Here is a 26,278-nt window from a genome sequence, read left to right as displayed (position 1 = left end):
ATCTGCGAATGGCCATCTCTGACTCCTCAACTTGCTCACCCCTTTCTCTTCTTGAGGACAGATAGGTGGTGGGCCACCCAAAAACAAGCACCTAAATGTCACCAGAGTCTCGACTTTAATATATGAGGTCAATGTACCATTTGACAGCCCTGTGAGAGGCCCATCTTATCTCAAAAGACACTGCTAACATAGCACGTTTAATAGACTGTGTGAGCAATGATAGCGGTCACTTTAGGATGAGACACAGGTAAAGCATCTGGCTGACAGAATTCAGTCTTATATACACTGATTTTAAGGCTAAAAGCTCATGTCTGTGTGATTCAACAACTATCAATTTAAAACTAATCAAAGTAGGATGATCCATCACACAGGAAGTGATGCTGTCAGTGAAGACACCATAGGGTCAACCCTTTTTTAATCAATGCTTTTAAGCAAGGATGCATTAATTTGACTGTAAAGACATGCACTGAATGTAATTTAAAGACATAATTGACTGTAAAGACAAAAGATAGATGTTAGAAATGATTTGCCTATCTCAGGGCCACTAAGACTTTTTGAACTACAACATTACCTTTGCAAGTTTCACATTATTTGATGATTATTTGATGAGCCTTTCATCCTCTGGTCCTTAAACTATGATATAATAATAATACTGCCAATACAAAAAATAATTACCTACCTAACTGTTATTAAAAAATGAACCTAGTTGGTATCTGTAGCACTTAAACATAAGGAGTTGCATGCCTTACAAGTTCCTAATGGGCAACTAACCCTAACCCTAACCCAACTTGCCTAATGGGAACGTGCTGACTGGCTGCACACTTCACAATGCCTGTGTTTTGACTTGATTATTATGTTATTGACCTGATTTGTTATGAGATTCACCCACAAAAGTACAATGACTCACCCGTCTGGATCCTGATAGTTGACGTTCAGCCTCTTGGTGGATCCCAGTAACTCTACGACAGAAGAGAAAGAACACAGAACACAAGCATAAGCTTCACATGAAGACAATCAACAGACTATGGCTGAGATATTTATATTCAGCTATCACTATTTACATCACTACAGCATGGCTCTCTACCTCAAGTCCCTTCTCTAGCTGTTTTTCTCTTTTACTGAAAGCTCATGGCTGATGTGTCACATGAAGCAAATGAGAGGACTGTTTGTTCATTCACTGGACTGTGTGGAATGTGTCTGTATGACCCTGTGAGGTTACAGTGCTCTCGAATAAACTCTCATCAACCTGTACTAACTATCAGGTCCCACGTACAGAAACACTTGCATATTAGCTTGAATTGCACAATAACTTGTATCTAAAGAACTGGACAGTTTGAAGAGAGGGGTCTGAAGAGTATGTAGTCCTTGCTAGGTAGTTGCTAATGTGTGGTTGCTATCTAAAATGCCAACAGCAGTGCAACAATAAAGAGCTACACACTTAAACGTTTAGGTTTGAGTCGCTAGGCAGTTTACATTGGTCTTTCCCATGGGAGCCCCAGAGGGAGTCTGGGAAGGTCTGAGGACTTCTGGAGATTCCTGTTAGCTTACAAGGAGATAGAGGACTAAGTAACACCGTCTCTTCTTGTGAACAACAAAGGGCACTTCATTAACCTCTGACCTCTGCCTGACCTCACTAGCCAGCTCAGGGGATGTTAAACTGGCAGGAGGATGGAAAATAATAGACCACTCAATAGTGATCTTGGAGTCTTTGATCTTCACCAATTGTGGTCCTTAAGTCACTGCAACACATGGACAGTGTCTCAAGACCATTAGTTTTCTTCATCCCTCAAAATGAAGAAGTCTCAGTGTGGCATGTTTCTTATGCATGTAAATGCTTTCATAAAATGATGCAAGTCTGTAAATATTGGTATTTTTTTGCTATTTATCCCCAAAAAAATCATCTGACAAAGTGATTCGCCTTTTTGGAGCAAAAAATAAACTAGATTTTTTTCCCTAAAGGTTTGTGTCAAAAACCTACTTTGCTACTATGGGTGGTTTGTTTAAATGATACATGGAAATATATGGAGAATACAAATACAAATACAATATTAAATATATGGAGATTTTTTTAGCTATGCTAAGTATTTCCAGATACTTCCCCAGTAATGACAGAACAATTTAACCAGACCACAGGAACCTCACAGAAACCCACAGTGTCCACCTAAAGATGAATCAGTGTTTGTATTCCCAGTTCGACAAAGTCAAAGTTCAAGACAATGAGGGCACTGGGGTAGAATGGGACCTAGAACGCAGACACTGGATACACCCATGATGTGGAGTCAGTGACGATCCAACAGCCATCCTTATTATAAAGCTGTCACAGCCATGAGTGACCAAACCACAAAAAAACCTTTGAAGTGAAGCTCTATATCCTCAATGCACAGGAGCAGTTCATTGACATGTTCTCAATGGAACCTAGTTACCTTCCACACATAATGAGAAGCTTTGAAGTAAAGCAAGGGCTCTTCCTTATGGATGGAAAACCTAAGGAAATGAATGATTTTGGTTGAGATTCTGATTCCACTTAAAAATCCATTAACAAATGTTTTAGTACTTTTGAGAGAGCTGATTTGTATCTGACTAATTCACTTAAAATAACCTGATAAAATGAGTCATTGGACACTGGTCATACAAAAAAAAAATAAGCACCATCTTTAACGCTCATCTGCAAAACATTTATTCAAGATATTTTTAATGAAATTCATGAGCAAGAAAAAGCACCTCCTCTTTGGTTACCACGCTGGTAAACCTTAAAATAACTACTTTTTTATGCTAAAACTGGCAAGCATAAAGCAGAATGGGTTTTCCACCACAAGAATGCATTTGGCCGTTTTGTTCAACTCTGCACAATCAAGGATTTAGTTGAACTGTAAAGCCGACTTCAGGTTTCTGTGGAATGAAGCTTGAGTCTTTAAAAGAAAGAAAGAAAGAAAGAAAGAAAGAAAGAAAGAAAGAAAGAAAGAAAGAAAACACTAAATTTAGTCAACCACTGCTTATACCAAAAGTACACAATTATATGTTCAACTACAAAAGAGCAGCCAACGCCTTTTACTACTATGACTGACAATGAATTGGAGCCAAGCTGTAAACATACACACCCAAAGAAAAAGCAAGGCTCATGATTTTACTCTAGCTCTGGTGGTGGAGTCACACAGATAGATTGTGCTCCATCTGAAACGAGCAATGAGCACTGCCATATTGAAATATGACATTTCAAAAAAATCGATTTAATCTGCACAGGTAGTCAAGCCAAAAATGCCCGGGATTCGAACTCAGGATGCACATAGCACAACAGCACTATATGTTGATGCACTGCCCACAAGGCTATTGGTGCCGAGAAAATTTTGTAATTTAAGGTATGGCCGAAATCTCAACAAAACATTATGGCAGCTGTAGGAAAGGCCATCCCACCTTTCAAGAGCCAATCTCAGAGGTGCCCAATCCTGCTCTTGGAGGGCAACTCTAGCCCCAGTTAAACACACCTGAAGGACTGGAACCCTTCTGTACTATTTGCTTATTTGGTAATAGATTTTGAAGAATCCTTTGAAGAATGCTTGCATTCACAGCAACTGTATCCTACAAACTGTCAACTAGTGCAGCTTTGATCCTTGAGCTGAATGTTTGATTTCTCTACATCGACTCTTTCCTGCACACCAAACCGCCCTGAGCAGTCGTGACCACTGAAACAATGGCTCAATGACTGACGACCTTCCTCTTCGGTAATGACTACTCAAGAAACTTCTTGATTAAACAGAAGGAAAGCAGGGGTGGACTGGTTAGCATCTGTGGCCGTCTCAAATTTTTGAGGCCTGAAGAATTTCAGCAGAAAGTCAGAGGTGGCAGATTCCAGCTACCACTCAGGATTTTTGTACCATATCAGAGCTGGGAAAATGTCTCACTCACAAACCTAGGTTATTTCAGGGCCCTGCTATGCTAACACAAAGGTTCGAGGAGATGCCCCACCAAGATAACAAGATTGCAAAAAAAAATATACTACTTGGGCAAAAGTATGTAGCTAAGCAAATTCTTGATTCGTGGTGTGTGTGTGCACATCTATACACATTTTGGCTGTTTCCTTAGCACTTGCTGGATTATGTCATAGGAAGCATGAGATCACAGGAAGCAGGAATTGGGCTTTCTCTAAAGAGTCATAGACTGTGCTTTAGGTAACATCCATATCCTGTCATCAAGACTTCCTTTGGCACTTAATTGAACACCTGGGCTCTTTTCCACATCTACAGACAGGAATCTTAGACTCTGATAGGGGCAAACCACCATCCCTTTCAAACTCTTTCTCTTAACCAGTCTCAAGTTACGTAATGACACAAAATTCCAACCGATCTTCATCGTTTTGCTCATCTCTTTGGCTCTTCACATGGATTTGTAATGCACACATAGTGTCCACAGCGAGAGACAGGGTGGCACAACACACTTCTGCTCCAGCATGCAAAGACAAACTCATCTCAGTTCACCTACCATGTCTTTAGTGGTCTTCTTTGTTTACACGTTGTTTTCTGCATGGAAGAATGCACTTCCCTTTGTGAGCCATTTTTCCGGTTTGTGCTGTCCCAATCCAGAGGCGAGGGGGGTTGGGATTCCACACAGACGGAGGAATTGTCCGAGCGGGAAAAAGGGGTGCAAAAGCAAGTGTGACCTTTGGCGAGATTAGGTGGGGGGTCTGTTGACACAGGCCCCATCGAAAGCAGCCAGGCTTTCAAAGACTTAGGATAGGCCCCTTATTGCACTTCCTTCCCAAAACCATTGTTCCAAAAAGTAAAATCACTTAGACTATTGTGTCCATTCGGTCATCCTCAGTAAAACACTTCCAAGTCTCCATGCAGAGGGTGAGAAGATCTCCTGGTGAGGTCACTTAAAAAATGCTTTTGCTCCTAGTTTTTAATACATGTGCTGTGGCACTTAACATTTAGGGCATGGATTGTTTTATGGATGTTCCCGGTCTCATTCCACTGTGACATTTCTGGTTTAAAACTCAACAGCAAAAAAAAAACGTTTCTGAAAGTTTGGTCCAATTCTGTAAAACACACCTCCATTTTAATGTCCATCACCATCCATCTCAATGAACTGGTTCAATGTTTTGTTAGTCTCATCATTCACAAGTGCTCAAGGATGGGTCTACACTCCATTTTATATGCTTTAAAATGTTTTAGCAGAAAATAATGTTGGTAAATAATTTAATATAATGGTTTGTATGTTTATTTAGTGAAAAAACTTATTTATAACCATATATTTACGGTATTTAACTTTTTAAGTCTATCCTACTTGGCAACAATGGTTTTTATTTTGAAATGTAGATGCCTCGCATATGCACCCAGGAAAGAAAGGGAAAAATATGAAAGTTTGAAAACATGCTGTAATGATAAAAGCTTCGTAATCTTCGGGAAGAAGGCGGACAATCAAACAACATTTTAATCATTTAAAATAAACACAAAACAGCGCACCAGCCCCTCACGGACGACTGGTGCGCACAAATAAAATAAAAACCAAAACACAACTAAAAGCCCAGGCCTGGTCCTCTCTCGTCCTTCACTGTCGTCGCTCCAGTTTTATATCCTTCCATCTCCTCCATGGGCCTCGAGACCGGCGGGTCGAACAGGTGTAGCTCATCTCCAATCACTCCACCGGCCTCGCTCCCATGTCCCTCGGCCCCGCCCCACTCGTCACACATGCACATATGTTAAACATATGTATTTGTTACACACTAACCCCAGCAGTTCCCATGAGATGATTACTGAAGCAAAACAGGCAACGCCTGTGAACAGAGATAAAGGTGAACAACTGGCCCAGCTCACAGTGATTGTTGTTTAGGAGGGATGGCAGACTTTCACACGCTCAAACCTCTCCACTCTGGAATGCAGAGACTCACTTCAGCTTGTTCTCAAGACCCCTGATGAAGCCCTGATAACAGGGGCATCAGGTTCTCCGTGAGAGATAAAGCCAGTTTTTATCTGTGTAATATCTCTCTTTCCAGTATTGTAGGTCATGATTATTGCATGTTATAATCAAACCTCTAGACTGCAACTAAAATTACTACAACTACGACAAAAAAGAAATATATGTGACCATAATTTAAAACCCAGTCGCCAATGGTGACAGTCAGGAAAACACTTTATTTTGTCAGATCTGAAAAGGAACTGTTTGTTAGTTAGTTCCAGTGTTTCCTATAGCACTAACAAACCCTAAGCCTAATGATTTGGGCACCCCTAGATGACATTACTTCTAAACCACCATCTATTTAGCACTATTCTGTAATTTGCCAACTAAAACGTTTGATTTTATGGGGCAAAGGCTCATTTTACTTGAATCTGGAACCTTGGTAATGTTCGCAGTGATGTCTGGGAAGAATCAAGAGTACTAAACGTATGACTGAGGGAGGTACGGAAGATTGATTAGCGTTGAGTTTGAAAAGAGAGGCACACTATGTACAGAGTCCATCCTGCCCTGCTGCTGAGGTTTGGGATGCCCTTGCCTGCTCGAGGTTAAGCATCACAGCGTGTAAATAAATAATCATTGCTGATGGGCCCAGAGGAGTGTGTGGTCACACAGGCAGCCAACTCAAACACACCACAGAGCACACGCATCAGAGTCCTCTGAAAAAAGCTACAGTTCTTACTTAAACAGGAACAGAAAGTTCATGCTGAGGGCCAGTACTTACCATTGGCTAGTTTAAGGGGCCTTTCCTCTTTAGCTCCTCGACTTTCCTCTTTCCTCCTCAAGGGAGGCAGTGACTTCTCAAAAAAAAATGGATGAGAAAATAATCCACAGTACAAAAATAACACAAACCCTGAAAGGGTCAGTAAATTTAAGTTGGTCAGAGGTGGAAGGTTGAGCACAAGATTAGATTTAACACCAAAGCCCCAAGCTTAGGAAACAACAACTTCCAATGGCCGTTGTGGAAGAGTGTTAAAACTCATTCCATGCTGGCAAGCCAATGCTAAAACAAACAAATCAAATGACCGTTGGCCTTTTTCAACACAATGTAAAAGTTGATCATTCTCTGAAACTGAATAAGTGAAAAGTCCGGCACAATCGTTAACTTCTCAGTGAAGCCTCTCATGTTATTACAAACCCCTTTATTGCAAATGCCAACGTAATTTACAATGATTGTTTTCAAGCTCAGGCCATTCTGTGTTAGATTGTGTTGCACTGATGCATCCAATACGTGAGATCTAGTCCTGAATGCAGAGAGGAAAGTAACAATTCACATTCGGCCACGCCTTCAACTTTAAACACATGGCTGCATTTTTGAAATGGCAGCAAGACACAAAACGTTTCAAAGAGAGCTGCCATTCTATGGAGAGACTGTGGCTGCCTGCTGCTGCCAAGGCCTGGATCTGAGGCCTCTGGAAGCCTATGCATATCCAAACCAAACACATTCCATGTTTTTATGTCCTGAAGAAACCAATCCTGGTTTCCTTTTAAAGTCGGATAAAAAATGATCTCTGGAGACGGAGGAAGTCAATTCTGTGCTAATAAATCAGTAATGGATGTCTGCTGGTGTGCGAACTGTGCGTATGACAGATTTCCCACCTACGGGTCTCAGGGTGTCCGTCACAGGGCAAGCGGTGCAGTTAATGGACAAGTCTGTGACTGTGCTGCGGTCAGGCTTTGTCACAGAAGACACGCTTTCATCTTCGTGCCAAATGACGGGGTCTGGCAGCTGGGAGAGCAGAGATCAAGCCCTGAGACTCACAAGAGAGCAAAACACACTCTCTCAGGTTAAACAACCTTAAATTTACTGATGGATAGGTCGTCTGAGAATATAAACATGCTGAAAGCAGATTTTCAAAGAACTAGAATGACTGTCATTAATAAAGTTCTACACATTTAATTCAAATGCAAGGGGTGGGGATATATACTCTAATTTGACTCACTCCTACCAATAAAGCCTGTTCATACTTTATTGAGTGTTCACATACTGCTTTCTTGAGTATGTGTAGTCAAGGACAGAACAGCATGGAACACATGCAGACTACAGAATATTTATTCAATTAAAGGGATACTTCACCCATTATTGAAAATTCTGTCATCAATTAATCACCCCCATTTTTATTCCATGTTAGATGTGTTTACCATGTTAGATGTGCTCTATGTATGTATATATGTGAATATAAGACAATTAAATTTTTCCAGCAGATAAAGCGATCGTGTTTCTTCAGAAGCCTTTGATTAAATTGCTTGATTCATATGGATTACTTTTATTATTGGCTTGCCGTGATAGACTGTAGTGACGGTGATACCGGTGTTAAGCCACAACACCTGTTACGTCACTTGCCCACCGCGGCACAGACCCCACTGTTGTTTTGATCTTTTATAGTTATAAAAATAATTCATTTCAGTAAAAGAACAGTCACTACAATGAAAAACTGAACGAGGCTGCTCAATGCAGCATGCCGAATGAGGAGAGTGAGTCAAGCTCACTAACAAGAAGAGTGAGGTGAGACAGACAAGATGATGGCGGATGATTTAGTTTCGAAACGAAATGCAAAAGTGCCTGTTGGGGCCATATTTTGGATTTTGAAAAGCATGTTGACTTTTGCCGTTTATCTAAGGTGATTTTGGACTCGTTTCTTATTAAATTGGTTCTACATTATTGTTTGCAGATTTTTACTTTACTTAAACTTTGGGTTATTTATTTTATTTGACATCAAGGTATATGCCATGCCTCCAAGCTTTCTTAATCGTTTTGCTAATAAACGTTCTAAGTTTTTTATTTATTTGGATACATATTATACATGCTTGCTTAGTCTATTTCCAGTTTTGTACCTATTTAAACTATGTAAGTTATTTTTGTTAATTTATATTAGGCATAGCCTGCTCTATATCATGGTGTATTTTTATTTGTTTTGTTAATAAAAGTTATACGTTTTATATATAGGCTAAAGTAAATTTGAGTTGTATTTTTTATTCAAGCAATTGATGCAGAACTGCCTGCTAATTAGTGAAAGTAAAATGTGCACACACCGATTTTACAAGCTATTTAAATGCAAAGCGAGGAAAAGAGGGAACACCCTGCCCCCTGGTGATAGCGGTATTACCAGTGTTGTCACACGTCCATTAACCAATGGGAAAATTTTCCACCGTCTAAACCCAACTGTCTTAATGAACTTTTTGAAGAATAATGACATAAGACTGCTGAACTGGATTCAGACTTAATTTCAATCTGTTCCTCAAACAAAACTTGTAGCGTACAAGTTGTATGACCAACATTTACAGTGCTTTCCTGTCATTTTTAGAGTTTCATTGTACCGATTAACACACAGTATCAAATCAGTGTCACCTGTGACAATACTTGATCCAGGTATTGGATCTGTGCGTCAGTTCCAGAAATTTCCAATTCTCACTTTAAATAATGAAGACTTAAACCACTGTCAGTTCATTTAACACAGTGTACCATAGTAAAATCCATTAAGCAGATTCTCCCCAAAAATCAGCATGGAAAATGTGGAAAACAAAGTCCACAGATTTTGTCTGGGGCTGCTGATGAGCTGTTTCTGCATGTTTCGGAAGAGTAGACTGCACTGATTCAAGGAAATGTTCTTGCCATTCCAAATGAGAAAAAAACTTCTCAACTGCTTCATGACAAAAGTTCGCATTAATTATGTGTGTGCAAGAGCTCAAAAACTACAATTTGATGAGTAAAGTGCAAACAGGTTATGAAGCTAGTAATAAAACAAACCACTGCTGTGAAGTGCAGCCTGTCAAGACAGAGGAAAATAAGAGGCTGTCATTCTAAATTATGTTACAGTTGCTTTTCCAAACCAACACTTTGGATAAGAATGTTGAATAACATTTTTTAGAAGGGCTGAACTTTGCTTTCATTAATATTTGTAATGGCACAAACTACCATCCAGATCACTGGTGCAAGGCTGTGCCAGTGGCCACAAGGGGAATGCTTTTCAGCTAGGATTAAAACAAGCGGCCATTTCCTCCTGCCGCTTCCTATTATGTCTCAAGAACAACAACAGGAGAAGGGGAGATTATTCAACAAGAGGGAAACATCTGTTTGAGCCATGGGTTGTCCCGCTACTGCATCGGTGGCATGTGAGAATAACCTGAAAACAGCACTCCAGGTTAAGTAATACATTTAAGAGAAGTGAGTGAAAGTGACATTCAGCCAAGTATGGTGACCCATACTCAGAAATCAGATACTCTAGTATCTGTTTCTGACTATAAAGCATTGATGTGAAATAATGTATCTTCAATTAGCTGGAGCTTCACAAGAGCATGTTGTCAAGAATTGTGGTTCTTCAGAAGCAGACAAACGATGCAGTCTCTCGAATTACTGCCAAAATAAAGTCGTCAATACCAAAGTTTTGAGGCAAGTCTTTACTTATAGCCACTGCTTTAGGTATAGAAACCATGTCGTTTTTGAGCTTTTCTTTCATTACAAATAAGCACATTTTCGAAGAGCGAAGCTAAAGTAAGGTTAAATGCAAAGCAAGATAAAAACAGAGGCCGTGTAACATGCAAATGATCCGTGCTCTGAATGTGAGTGTGTGTGTGATACACATGGACAAGCTGAGCAACAGTAAAACCATGGCTGGCCTGTTTTGGTGTGACTTCTCTCAATCCAGCATTAACGGTTTGTTGATTCAGCAGAACACTCAATGTGTCATTTCAGCACAGGTGACCACACTGATGATGATAATGATGTAGGAAGAGACAAAGAAGTGCTGACAGTGTGCTGCATGATGATGTGGAGCTGGTTTACAAGGCATGCTTTGCCAGTAGTCATTAAGCTTACACTTTTATCCAACTTGACTAACAGTTTACATATGACAGGTTAAGTCCTCTCGGAGTAACCTGAGGTTAAGTGTCTTCAACGAAGGTGTAATGATGATAGCTCATCATGAGTTACCAGCTACTGTTACATAAGCTTCACTGTGTGTAAAATGTGTAGCATACAGCTGTCAAATGCATTGTAATCTCTAGATATATCATGATTTCTGCCATATTTCACCCACAATTATATTCAGTTAAAGAATGGTTTTGTTTTGTGATATTTTCATAACAAATAAGCACATTTTCAGCTGAAATTCTTGTTTATATGAACTTCTATTAAAATTATTATAAAGATATTTATACTGTACATCTTTGATTTTGGGGTTAAACTATTTTTGTACTACTTTTTTTTAGAATGCATACAGCAGCTTAAACTGTTATTCAACACCACACACACACACACACACACACACACACACAGGAACCAGCTACTCATTTCGGCCTCTGGATGAAAAGGATATTCACACCCCAAGCTTTGTTCAGAAAGGTCTTTTTCCTCCTATCCCAAACTTTCATTGGTTTACCCAAATCCACTCCCACTCTATTCCACTGAGATCCCGTGCTGCTCACATGTGATTGACTGTATCCGTCTGAGATAAGGTGACAGATTAACAGCAGCAGTGCTGCCTAGAGCTGTTCTCCTGCCGTATCTGTGCTTCGGCTCACGTCCGTTCATCACCGTTTGAAAAGAGCTGGAGCTTTTCCACGTCTCCTGTTAAGACACTTTAAAGAGCCCATAAAACCAAAAATAGTGTGTTGTGGCTTTTAGTCCACATCTATTAGCTTTGAGGTCAGCTTAGGCTAGAGTTGTTTTTGAGATTCAATAAAAAAAAAACTCTTTTGGAAATCATTTGCTTGTTCGAAGGGTGTACACACTTATTTATTGAATAAATATATACTATATGAGAATAAGAAGAATTACATAGCATTGGAAAATATAATTTGATACTAAGCATCATTAGAATTTATATACATTTCTCAAAAATGAGCAGCATCACTAGAAAAACAATGTCAAATTGATGTTAATTAATTAAAAAACAATGAATAATCGCAATGAATAATTTATCAATGCTTCCTGATACTTGTAAGTAACTGAGTTTATAATTTCAGTTCACTAACGTGTAAAGCTATAAGCACAATTTTACCAAAAGAGTTATGGAGTATTATGTCACACAACAACACTGCTCAGTGGGAAAGGTTTTTTTAAACAGCTACTGTCCCATTAATTAAACAACATCACAAGAGGAATGGCTTAAAAACTGAATGAATCGGTTGAGTAAATGATTCAATGACTCACTCATAAAGACCAACAGGTGTTATAAAGGTCATAATGGTCACTTGTTGCCACTTAAATGGTGTGATAAGTCTCCGTGCCACTGGACTGTTACATCGAAACTCTTGGAACTCTTGGAACTCTCAACTAATCAAATTCTAGGACCGAAACATACTTCAGAAAAGCAAAAAAATATAGCTCAATTAGTAATGCTGTTGCTCCAACAATCAAGATATTGCCATTATTGCATCATTGTCTCTACTAGAACATACAGCACAGTGCAGTACACTAGTATGGTGTTGTAGAGTTCACTGCCCCATCCTCTGCAGCTCCACGGCTGTCTCAGCACACAACGTCTTGCAGTACCTGTTAAATGCATGCATTCAAACTCTACACAGAGAGCGATGTGAGGCATGCATTCCCTCTGGCTGACATCATCTCTACTATTCTTGTGCATTTTTTCCCCCTCGTTCAAAGTTCGGAGTGCAATGACACAGCCTGGACAATGGCTGGCATGCTCAGAGAAGGAAGAATGCTTGAAAATATCTGTGGAATACGATTAAGCTCCAGCTCAAGGCAGCTGCGGCTCTCAAGTCACAGCATACAGTGTAACACTGACCCTTTTTCCACATGTACTGCTCCTGCATTCCTGTGTGGAAAAGAAACGTGGCGTCGTCACGCACAGCCATGCTCGTATGCAGCAGGGCTTAGGCATTAATTGACTGCAGTGTTATGGAGCTCTGCTGGGGTCTTACTGAGAGCTGTGTGCACTTATAGTAACTTTCCATTCCTAAACACAGCCAAAACAACAGGCTTACTGCAAGCTGTTTGTGCATGTAAGCTAAACCGCAGCAAAGCAGAGCTCGAGCTACACAGTGTTCTCTGGTTTATTCAGCATTATTTTGGCCTCAGGCAAGACTGCAGTACTCTTCCGAGTACAAGTCATCTGTGTCAGGAAGATAACGTTTGTATACTCATTCACAGGCAGAAAATAATTACAGTAATCTCAAAACTTATCTGTGGCATGCCAAAAACTGCATCTGTGTGTCTGACGGACACAACAAATGCAGGATAAGAAGATAAGAGAGAGAGAAAATAAACAGTGTGTGAGACACACACATAAACAGGATGATCTCAGCCATTCACCTCTTCGGCTTGAATGCTGATTAACGTTTTAGAATTCATTTAGTATTGTTTCAGGACATTGACACATTTCATGTAGAGGTCACAAGAGGGTCACTTCTTTTTTCTGAAATTCTCAGGGAAAAAATAAAAAAAATTTGAAAGTGGTTTTGTCAATAAATCTTTTGTGATCTGATCTTTTATCAAATATTACATAGTACTGTTACATTACGTAGGCAATAATGGCATTTCTAATGTTTCAAAAGATTATCTTTTCAAATAAATTATGTTTAGATGATCTTTCTTTTTAAGAATCCTGGAAAAATAATGGATCATGGTTTAATGTTAAGCAACTGTTTTCAACATTAATAATAATCACACTGGAGGAATGATGCTGAAAATTCATCTTTGATCACAAGAACAAGTAAGTTATTTAAAATATATTTTAACAGAAACCAGTTGTTAATTTGTAATAGTTCACAATATTCCTGTATTTTCTTCCAAACGCATTCAAAAAAATCATACCACCTTCAATTTTTGAATGGTATTGATAGATGCTTCCATTTTTAACATGGATCTAAATGGCTGTTTGGTTCAAATGATCACAGATAGATAATTCAGGTGATAATAGGCACAACATTTAGGGTATATTTCTCATCTTCTCAACAGCACCTGACATGCTCTCAAGATGTTTCTCTTTAGCGAGCCAATTAAACATTTAGCAGGCAAGTGGCAGACTCGACAGACAACTGCTGTACAGAGACAGAATTTCACAGTCTGTCAAAAGAGGTTTTAACACGTCCTCTTCAATATGTGCCCCCCCCCCTACCAAAATGAGAAGATCTCATTAGTTTCCCCTGCTGCCATTAGTCATGGTGGGAGATGCTTCATAATAAGAGGCATCCCATAAACATGCAGTTAGACCACTAACTAATGAATGAAGACAACAGTGGCTCCTTTACAGGATCAAATGAATTCATCTGATCTGTGTGCCGTCATAACAAACTGAGAAACCACCACCGGCTGCTTGAGACCCGTACAAACACGCACCCCATCTGGGGGAAAGGATCAAAACCACATTCATTGAAATGAGTATTAGACAATATGGAAAACTAGATGAACTTCTGCACCCTGGATGCACCAAGGTGCTTGATGTTAGCAGTGGATGGTATAACTAAATCCTATTTTGTAAGAAAAAATATGAGGAAATTAAAAAGTCAATTGGCTATTTTTTTTATATTAAATAAAAATGAGTTAATGCATATTTTTGGATAATCCAGTGAACTAAATACCTCACAATGGCACTTCATCTCAGTTCATTCCCTGCTATGAGGATAAACATGCTTTGTGTCGACTACAATGTGCTTTGTGTGAAGAATAACTGGGTGCCAAGAGCACGAAACCATAGAAGTTCAAGAAACATAACTCTCAAACTATAACGACTGTAAATTATACTTCTGCTGATACAAAATTGTTGATTATTGTTATGCATAATGTTGAGCCTGGACAGTGTAGAGAACATTTATTGTCGTTTTATCATGTTGTGTCTAGTTCCCTTGAATAACATGTATGCCAACAAACATCCCAGCACCAAAAACAAAAAGGATCAAACGTCTGGGATCAAATCTGAAATAACAGAGGATTACACCACAGATTTAACATGGGTCATTATCACACACACAAACAAATTACTGTACAATCCCACCCAACCTCAAACCTCCATCTACTACGGAGACAGTGGAAAGAAAGAAAACCCATCCAGCAAAATCCAAAGTCAACAATAGGCGTATATCAGACGTGCTCCTGACTCACCATGAGAACTGTCCACAGCCTTTCACTAGATATAAACACAGAGATCTTAAATAGGTCACCTGATAAGAAGTGTCCATGCCGGGGTCTCTCTTCCACATTAAAGTTTTAGTTTGCCCAATTTGCAAAATTATGTCCTTAATAACTTACCCTCATGTTGTTCCATACCCGTAAGACCTTTTTGGAACACAATTTAAGATATTTTAGATTTAGTCCGAGAGCTCTCAGTCCCTCCATTGAAGCTGTGTGTACGGTCTACTGTCCATGTCCAGAAAGGTAAGAAAAACATCATCAGAGTAGTCCATGTGACATCAGAGGCTCAGTTAGAATTTGTTGAAGCATCGGAAATACATTTTGGTCCAAAAATAACAAAAACTACGACTTTATTCAGCATTGTCTTCTCTTCCGTGTCTTTTGTGAGAGAGTTCAAAACAAAGCAGTTTGTCATATCCGGTTCGCGAACGAATCACTCGATGTAACCGGATCTATTTGAACCAGTTCACCAAATCGAACTGAATCGTTTTAAACGGTTCACGTCTCCAATACGCATTAATCCACAAATGACTTAAGCTGTTAACATTTTTTCAATGTGGCTGACACTCCCTCTGAGTTTAAACAAACCAATATCCCGGAGTAATTCATGCACTCAAACAGTACACTGACTGAACTGCTGTGAAGAGAGAACTGAAGATGAACACCGAGCCAAGCCAGATAATGACTTGTTCACGAGTCAAGAACCGTTTCTGTCAGATGTGTCCGATTCGTGAACCGAGGAGCTGATGATTCTGCGCATGTGTGATTCAGCGTGAAGCAGACCGACACACAGAGCGTCTGAACCGAACTGATTCTTTCGGTGATTGATTCTGAACTGATTCTGTGCTAATGTTATGAGCGCGGGTAAACCTAAGGCTTGAATGAAGGGCAATCATCGCAAATGTCATTACGTCGAGTGCAAAAGAACCGGTGAACCGTTTTCTTCAACCGGTTTATCGAATCGAACTGTCAGAAAGAACTACTAGTGATCCGAAAACCGATGCAACCGGTTCTTCACTCGAGAACAAGTCATTATCTGGCTCGGCTCGGTGTTCATCTTCAGTTCTCTCTTCACAGCAGTTCAGTCAGTGTACTGTTTGAGTACATGAATTACTCCGGGATATTGGTTTGTTTGAGCTCAGAGGGAGTGTCAGCCACATTAAAAAAGTTAACAGCTTAAGTCATTTGTGGATTAATGCGTATTGGAGACGCGAACCGTTTAAAACGATTCAGTTCGATTTGGTGAACTGGTTCAAGAAGATCCGGTTACATCGAGTGATTCGTTCGCGAACTAGATATCACTACACTGCAGTGAACACGCTCACAACAGACCCGGAAGAGAAGACAATGCTGAATAAAGTAATAGTTTTTGCTTTTTTTGGACCAAAATGTGTTTTCGATGCTTCAAAATATTCTAACTGACCCTCTGATGTCACATGGACTACTTTGAAGATGTTTTTATTACCTTTCTGGACATGGACAGTAGACCGTACACACAGCTTCAATGGAGGGACTGAGAGCTCTCGGACTAAATCTAAAATATCTTAAACTGTGTTCAGAAGATAAACGGAGGTCTTACGGGTTTGGAACGACATGAGGGTGAGTTATTAATGACAACTTTGATTTTTGGGTGAACTATCCTTTTAAATCTGTTTGACAACCATCTGGGTCTTCATCATGGTGATTAATGAGAGTCTGGGCTGAAAGCAAACCTGTGCTGGCAGATGGCAAGGGAAGAAGAGCAATGGATGTTTGGATGCAAAAGAGGGTGTTGTTTGTTGCAAATATTTGATCAGCAAGTTTAACAAGCACAAGGTGATAAATTAGTAAAGCTGCGAGTGCGAACAAAGGATCTTGGGTAATCTGGCAGGCTGTGGGGGACTGAGGGAAAACGGCAGGGATGTGGGGTTCTACAGCCTGAAGGATGAGGGCCACAAAAGCCTGTCGAGTGTTAATAACCCTTAGCGCACTAAAGATGACATTATGGCACAATTACTCAGCCTGCGTGCCACTCAGACAATGGACCAGACAAAAGAGGAGGTTATACACAAGATCGACTTGGCTGTGTTATCTGTGCGTGTTTAAACACACTTTGGTGAAGAATAGCTGAGGTGGTGCTGGGTTATCAAAGTCACCTTTCGCCAGCCTTGGAAATCAAACCCTGAAGCAGCCTATTGTAAAGTGAGAAGTCTTGGTGACCAGGTGACCAAATAACAATATGCATAACATTATAGTAAAACACTGCAATATTCAGCTTTTAGTGGCGTATAGTTTTCACAGCTGTCTTAATGTTATGGCCCCATTTCTCTTCTGACGCCTGGCTGTTTGGGAGGTCTTATTGGGGTGGAGCATCTGTCTTCCCCTTTACAGACTCCCGCTGGACCACATCACAGAGAACATGGGGTCTTCATGCCGGAGTTGAACTCTCAATGTACAGCCATAAAGAGATAAAAGTACAACGCAAACACAGAGTCTGTTGATGTTATCAGGACCCAGTTGGCAAGGTGTTCCAAAGGCCAATCCCGCTGCTCTTACCGAGATCACAAACAGGAGAAACAATGCACTTCCAGCAAAGACTAAGTGGTGGAACTGAGGAAACAGGCATGAATGGGCTCTCCAAACAAAAACAAGTCACCACTGATCACTGTTGAGCAGACAAGCAGGTCCTGAACTTTGACTCCCTCAAATAAGCTCTTATCATCAACCAGTGAAATGAATTTGTGATGGTTTATATGGTTTTTTGGTCATTTTTGGACCTTTACTGTTCCTGATCACCATGTACTTTTACAGTATGAACATTCTGCTAAATATCTTACTTTGTGTTCTATGAAAGAAAGAAAGTCATACAGGCTTGGAATTACCTGAGGGTCAATAATTTATGACAAATTTCAGAGTTATGTGTGAACAATTCCTTAAAATCCATCTTGCAAAGTGTCCCTCACAATTAATGGAGAAGATGTGAAAACAAATATGCAGAATCTGTACAGCAGGGATGGAAATTAACTTTTTTGGCCACTGTGGCTGGTGGATTTCAAAATCTACCAGCCACTCAATGTTTTTACCAGCCACTTTCTTGTTTTTAACCGACAATTTGCAACTGCATGTGAAAATTAATACTACAAGATCTACAATACTTAAGCAGTTTATTTAATCTCAAGTCTCAATGAAATACTGACATTTTCTCTTTCAGTGATGCTCAAAAATGCTGCCTATCTAGGCTTAGCTCAGCTTACTAGGTTTTGAAACAGCCGACTCTTGCTGAAGAAGCTCATTCTCTCAACTCCGTAGCCCAACCGGATGATACACAGTGTTTAATACATCGTTTTTACACGTCTCGTCACGCCAGAGCTGTCAAACATGTGTAGAGATACAATGTTGTTTCTACATAACAACTTACAACCCTCTACGGACACCTTGGCAATTGAATCGCCATTGGCTAGTAATTATTTTAGTTTACTCGCCAGTCAGTCAAGCTTTATAATAATCAAGTATCATTTAAGAATAGAACTTTAGTAATTAGAAGTAAACGTGTTAACCATGTTTGAATGCTTATTAGTTGTTTTAACTGAACATTTTAACTGGACTGGTGGTGGTGCTTTTTTTGGTCATTCAGTGTTTCTGTAAAAAAATTGGGGGAAAAAAACCTTACAAAACTCCTGATAAGATAATAATAATACGATTCCTACTAATAAAAATTATAAAACACACTAAGGATTACTAAGGATTAATGAGCTGCTGGATTCATGAATATTAATGAGGTTTTGTGTGTTCGATCGAACTGATTTGCTGAAATCAAAACATGGACGATAATAGGTGAGCGCCAGCCAATGAGATTGCCGTTCGCACATTAACTCCACCCACTACCAGAAAACCCAGCTGTTCTTAAAAGCTGAAGTCTTCCATAGGAACGCTGTTATTTTGACAGGAAAATACAACAAATAATATTGTTTAAATGTAGCACGTCAATCCCCCCTCTCTCTCTCTTTCTCTATGTGAGTGTGAGAGAGAGCGACGGCGATTTGTGCTCCTTAACACTAGAGTTTACGGTACATTAAACACAGGTGCGCTGCGGATCCATTCCAAAAAGCACAGATTGTCTGACGGAGAGTCAGAGAGTGTTCACGAGTGAGAATATCTGTGCTAAACTTAGCCTCCAACTAACACACTGGCGAGTAAAATCAGAGAATTTATTAGCCATTGACTCATATTAGACATAATTTAGTAGCCAGAAGGAAGATTTAGTCACATATGCAAGTGATTTACTCACAATGTAGAGGGTTGACTTACTAGCCACAGAGCTAACTTCTGAAAAAGTACTGGAAGACAGGAAATAAAATGCATCCCCCGGACAGCAGTTAGACACGCGACCGGTAATACTGTTTGTTTGTTTGTATATTTTATAATCTAAAATGTTGCAGAATGCTGGAGGAAAATGAACTTAACGGGGTTTGACAGAGACGTGACAGTATGCGGAAACTTGTGCGCGATAACAAATTCAACTTCACGCCCTCTTGTATATCATAAGCACGTGCTATAAAACGTACTGTAAATAAACAACAAATATATCACTCCGCCGGCGGCACTAACTTCAGCTGCAAACACTGTAATGGGAACAACGCCGCCGTTTCGAGCCTGGATTACGCCACCTTTCTCCACGGAGCTGCTTCGGATGATATTACACTTTATTGCATGTTGTACACACACCAGGGATGAAAATTAACTTTTTTTTGTCCACCGGCCGAGTGAAACAGTATGCTACATTTATTTACCTGCCACGGTGGCCGGTAGGTGAAGCGAGTTTACCCGCCAAAACACAAAATCAACCGCAATTGGCTGGTGGCGGGTGCTAATTTCCATCCCTGCTGTACAGTCATGAGCACCACTGTAGAACAAAACAATACACGCACATAGCCATGGGTATATGAATATTATAATAACAGGATCATCTGAAGAACTAACTGCTCATCCTTTTGCCCCCCCCGTGGTAGAACAATCGCCAATTAGGGTCTACTCTGCAGATGCAAAGATCTTCATGGATACACATTTTGTCAAATGCAGTGATAGGACAGGGAGGAAGTGCACTGTTACTCACTGCTTTTGCTGGCTTTGACCTTGGACAGCAGTTTCTGTGTAGTAGCTAGATCTCCATTCTTGACCGCTTGCAGAAGATCCTGCTCTTTTCCCATGATCTCCACCAGCCAGATCTCCACCAGCGTCCCACAAGAGTCCTGCTCCTCCCTTACACCTCCATACAGCGGCACAACCACGGCATGAACCTATCCCAGAATCCTCTGTTCTGGTAGTGCTACAGTCAGCGTAGGTGACAGCCAGACAGCTGAGGGAACCACAAGCAACCAGATATCAGTGCTTCTCCTACAGTCACGGAGCTCAGTTTCTGGGAACGCAGAGGCCCTGCTGATATGGTTAAGAAAGCTGAGAAGAATGGAGTGGCACAAGCAGACCAAAACCTGAAAAAAGAGTGGGCAAGAAAAATATTACTGTTAATCCATCAGCCAAGTACAGTCTATGAGCAAATCAGCCAGTGTGAGAAAGAACAGAAGCCTACTATGACGCTCTGACAGCAAGCTTTTGAGATTAGTGAGGTTCAAAATAACACTGGACCCCCTTGACATTTATTGCATGGGCAAAACATTATTTTTCTTATCTATCGTATCTGCGTTTACATGCCTAGCCCCAAATATGAGCAGCTGTAGTAGTAGTAACCGCCTTTACATCACTATTTAAGAAACTGCTGACTCTAGTATCCAAAGTCTCAAATAACATTTAAACAAGCCAAAAGAAATATTAACTAAAAAAGTCTTGATGGCATACCATCTCAAACACTGTCCTTGTTGCCAAACCAATGTGTGAGTTTTTGAGCGAGGGTGGAGTGCTGTTATGATGGGTTTATAACGTTTCGATTGAACTTTATGAGCTTGTTTACAGATGCTCTTTATTGTGGGGAAAGCCACAGTTGGAAAAAGAAAAGAGAAGGAACAGGACAGATGAATGTGAAGGTGGATTGAACTGCCTTCTTTGACTGATGAAAATATCTCACAAACAGGAATAACAGACAAGCGCAGTAACTGGCATTCATGTTTACAAACCATCATTTTGATTTTAGGGATGCATAAAAATAAGCATTGGGTTGCCAGAACCAGGAGTCGCACATCATGGTAGTCTCGAGTAATTCTGGGAAGTGTGTATTTATGAGTTGGGAAGCGGTGATTGCGCATCAGATCTGTTCAGATCACTTGGTTTGAAGCAAAGAGATTGAGACTGGATGGGGCTTTCTGCGAGTATCATAGACCTCCTTGAGCTGAGCAGACACCGGTTCAGTCCTGGAGTACCCTGAGCTTGATCAAGGACGCAATGGAGATTTATCAACTCTTGGGAGGTTTACAACTATGTTCTTTAGGTTACAAGTCTGGATGCTTGCTTCACAGCCCCTTCAGTTCATACAAAACGTGTCTAAGCACAGACATCACATGGGTGCCAAAATAAACAATGCTAAATCATATTAATGCACACCATACAACAATAAACCAAACAAAAGCTGCTGCTGGTTGAAGTTAAAGCACGTCCAGCAGCAAACTGTAAACTGCTCAGTTTGTGTAGTTGATACATTTGGCAGATTTTAATTCAATCTTCAGACAGAGAGCCTTACAAAACATCAGAGACCGCCAAAATATCGGTTTTAGTGACTACAGCTGAACTGAGGTCAACAAATAAATAGATAAATAGATAAACAGAAAGCTTCTTACACTTAATTACAAATTTACAATACGAACAATAAGAATTGTGTTTTCGCAGAAACTCTAAATTAGTCATTTTTTGCCTAACAAAACTGGAAAATGAAACCATAATTTGGTGAAATATCATATCTATCAAACATTAGCGCCATAAGTAGCGATTTAAACACAACTAACATTGTTTTCACACTACTGTAAGACGTTAGTTATGATGAACACACTTACCATAACATTAGAGAGAAGTGTTTGTCTTCGATGTAGTCTGGAGCAGTAACAGCGGGTCCAGGTTCAGTCCAGACAGATGAACCCCAGCGAGCTCAGTCCCTTCAGGCAGCTCTCAGTCTATAAACTCACTCCGCTGTGAGTGTGAACTCTCCTGACCGCTTCTACTCGCGCTCGAGTCTTTATAAGTTACTCTCTCCGCAGTCCGTGTCGATGAACTCCAGACTGAGCGCGTGCTTCGACCTGCACGAGCGTGTTTTGAGAGCTCCGGTAGTGAGTGAGTCCTGCGCGGGGCGGTGCTCCGGTGAGGGCGGGGAGGAGAGCAGCTCCGGGACCTCTACTCTACCGCCACTAGATTATGAGTGTTTGATAAAAATGAATTATGAATTTGGTCAATTAAATTATATTAATTACATACAAAAATGGCACAATATGTGTCTATAGTAGTATAAATTAGCAAGATTTTAATCCATAAGTATATATATGTATGCGTGTGTAGCCTACATATATATATATATAAAACAAAACAAAGCACAATAAACTAAAAATAAAGACAAATAAAAAACTGAAGTACAAAAATAATACTATGTATGTGGGAGTATGTGTGTGTGTGTGTGTGTGTGTGTGTGTGTGTGTGTGTGTGTGCTCTTGTTTTTTTTTTGACATATCAGGACACAACTCTGTATAATGACATGGGTATGACACAGGAATTACAAGGAGAGGGTGACTTATGAGGACATAACCCATGTCCCCATTTTTCAAAACGCTTATAAATCATAGTTTTTTTGAGAAAGTTAAAATGCAGAAAGTTAGGGTTGGTGTAGGGCCATAGAATATACAGTTTGTACAGTATAAAAACCATTACACCTATGGGATAAACCCATTTTTTACAAAAACAAACGTGTGTGTGTGTAAATGATCAGTTTATCAAAGAATATATATATTTAACCAGTATATGTAATAAATACATGAGACACACAAATAAGGCAAACATTGACATGATACATTACTAGTGGCATAAAAAGTGCTGCAGTTAAAGAGCTATTCTACCCAATTTAACCCATAAAAGTTCATTTAAATGTTCCCATTTTTAGGTTCTTTTGTTATTATTTTAATTCTATTATTTATTTATTTATATGTTTTTTTACATTTTTTGTACATAACAATCAAGTAAATGTGAAGAGCATCAGAACATTTGGATTTAGCAGAATTTAATGAATAATTTTGGAGTTCACATCAGCTTACATATGTTTACATCCCCCAATTATTATTATTATTATTATTATTTTGTGAATTTGGGGATATTGCATATAAAACACTGGATGGAAATGCCAATATGAGCATAAATTCAAATAATGTTCATAAAAAATCAAAAATAAAACTTTACACTCAATTGAATGTTATTATTTATTTTTTTATTAAGGAAACATGCACATAAACTACTGAATAAATTCCTTGATACTCATCAAAAAAATCATGTGACTTTAGTGTTTGTGTGCTTCAGCAGATCGTGTTATTAGATAACTGAGCTAACCAGCGTTAACAATCTCAAATGTTTTTTTAATCATTTTAAAAATGCTGGTCATCGAAGTGATTTGGTATAATCACCTCCTATAACTGTCTCACAGAGCTAAAATAACCAGAGAGCTTTTATTATTGTGAAAGTTGTTTATTCGGTAAGAACAAAGAGCCACGGGCTTCCACACTTGCAGCAACTTTCATTTGTATTATTTAGGAGAAAGAAGTGATCTAATTTGTGATCTGTCTTTCCTTTGGGTTTATTCCTCATCACCAAAAGCATGCATGCACTTGTTGTTGTATTTTGTTTTGTAGTAACTCAAAACTAATGGTACTCAGAGTTTTGTACAATGAACTGAGAATACTGCTAACATGAAACTGTCTAAAGAAGTTCAACAAACCATAGGCTCATTTATATGCTTAAACGTGTGCACACAAACACTAATCTAGAAGTCTCTCGCTTGAGCCACAGATCAAAGTGTTTCCTGTCTCCTCTCAAATGAAGTCACTTGGAACAGGATAGTGAATATGGCTCCGACAAGTGCCTGAATGAGACTGTGCTGTGGAGAACCCGATGAAAACTGGAGAATAAGGCTTGTTGTTCTGCATCCCTTCACCTGCTCCCACAAAGATAAGGGCGAGCGGTGATCAAAGGATCAGGGGTGCTATCATCTTCCAGCTATACCACAAACAGATGTTGCACACCTGGGGCATGTTTAAATAAAGTCAGTATCACAGTGACCACAAGCTAAAACATAGGGTGAAACAAGCACCTTGAAGCAAAGAACAGTTTACTTTTGAAGGTATTTATAGAGTAAGATAAGCGAACAGATTCACTGCACAAGAAAAGGATACTCTGAAAACATAATAAAGAGCCATCAAGCCAGTTTGATTGTGCAGTCTTTTTACCCAGCATGCAAAGCGTCAAGAACAGTTGTTGTTGGTTTTATTTGTGCTGTTGAACCTATTTTTGGCTCACTTTTAGCAGTATGTGTTGTTTATTTTGTAATGTTGGTTTATGTTGTGTTGTTTTTATTTGTTGTGTGTGTTTTGCAAGTCGAGTTCTGATGGCGCTGCCTAACTATTGTGAAAGATCCATCCACAAACATTTATGAATATGAAATAAGTTACTGATTAATCTTCATGCTTAAATAATGGTAAAATAAAACCTTCATGCTAAGAATATTTATATTAAAGTCAGGCAATTAGCTTATTTCATATTCTAGCTTGTCAACTTTTGGACAAATGTTTTCATTTGTCACATTTCTGAGATCAGAAGTTTGAATATGAATGTGCAAGGTCAAAGAGCCCAAACCAATGGGAAAAACCAATTTGCTTAAATAATACTCTTTAATCGTGTAAATTCCTGGCAATTTTTTACAGTGTAAAGATCTAATGTTCTGACAAGTCAATTGGGTGTGGAAAAGATATGTACCTCTAGTGGTGAAGCACATGCAATTAAATGGAAAGACTTTCCTACATTTTACATTAAAGACAGTGTCCAAAAAAATTGCTTAGTCTCAACAAAACAGTGCATTCATTAAAACATGAGACTTGAATCATACAAAGGATTAAATGCTGTGTTAGCAAAGTAAAGACCAATCTGCCATTGTGTTTTATTCTGTTATCAAAATATGCAAACAAACTGTTAATAAAGTGTGCAACAATTAATGTTTTGTTTTTTTTACCAAATTATATGTACTATCTAATTATTATGAATATTTAACATACACTGGAAAAAAAACATGATGGGATGCATTTAGCCTTGAATACTGCTCCAGAGTGGAGCTCAAGAAGATAGAAACAAGAATTTTAAACCTGTCTTTATCTAACTTTCAGATTTCTGGTCTGGAAATGAATGCAAATTTGCTGATATTTAATTAGATATGCATATTCAAGCATCATATTTCCGAAAACATGTAACATAAACCAATTGTCTAAATGCACTGTGATTAATCTAGTGGGTGATTAATGGCCATTAACGCAGATCTTTCTGTTGTCTCCTTATGCAAATAAAAATTTCACTTGATTATTACAGTTAATGACAGAAAGATGGTTTGGAAATTACTAAAGGGTGTGTAACAATACACTTCTGTCACGATTTGGTTCAGTGCTGATCTCATTAAAATGGTAAACTTCCTCAAGAATGGACTCGCACCATCTCTGATTTGGTTCTTCTCCCCCATCACAGGTGTGGCCATCTGAGTTTACCATATTTAATGCACCATCATCATATTTGATGCTAAATCGGTCTAATCTTTCATTATGGGTGAACTATTCACAAAACATAGCATTGGCTTGGAGATGCTCTGACCCAGTTGTCTTGTGGTCACAGTTTGACACTCATAACTTTTGTGTTTGGCCATTTTTTCAACTTCCAAAATATGAAATTCAAGCTGTGACTGTTCATTTGCTGCCTAACATATACCACCCCTTGACAGGAGCCATTTAAAAAACCAAATCGATGTTATTCTCTTCATCCGTTCGCAAAATATCAATGCTGATCGGTGCATACAATAAAACAACACAATACACTGCAGAGATGAATATTAAGTAAAATACAGTATTTTTTTTCTAGATTTAAGTTGTTTCAACAGTTCTGCATTACTTGGAAAATCCCACTCATTATCTTGTTGGATGTCATTGAAATCACCATTTTGAAATGACTTGTTAAAAGAAACTACTACTATAACACACAAAATGAATATAATAAACAAGCATGCACATCAATCATTAAAAAAAAAAA

General features: G+C 39.2%; 1 protein-coding gene across 4 annotated transcripts in view; it reads right to left on the bottom strand.

Moving 5' to 3' along the window:
* The window catches only part of LOC132148865 (caskin-2-like), a 53,945-nt gene extending 33,525 nt beyond the window's left edge, over nt 1–20,420 (bottom strand). For all 4 annotated transcript variants that reach the window (XM_059557612.1, XM_059557613.1, XM_059557614.1 and 1 more), the window contains exons 1-2: nt 20,133–20,420; nt 908–959 (exon numbers count right to left, since the gene is read on the bottom strand). In XM_059557612.1, the coding sequence (XP_059413595.1) occupies nt 908–959; nt 20,133–20,226 (146 nt within the window). In that variant the 5' untranslated portion in view covers nt 20,227–20,420. The remainder of the gene's footprint in view (nt 1–907; nt 960–20,132) is intronic.
* Nucleotides 20,421–26,278: the final 5,858 nt, after the last annotated feature.

The sequence above is a fragment of the Carassius carassius genome, chromosome 9 (genome assembly GCF_963082965.1).
Source record: "Carassius carassius chromosome 9, fCarCar2.1, whole genome shotgun sequence".
Lineage (NCBI taxonomy): Eukaryota > Metazoa > Chordata > Actinopteri > Cypriniformes > Cyprinidae > Carassius > Carassius carassius.
This window is presented reverse-complemented; position numbering and strand designations above follow the sequence as displayed.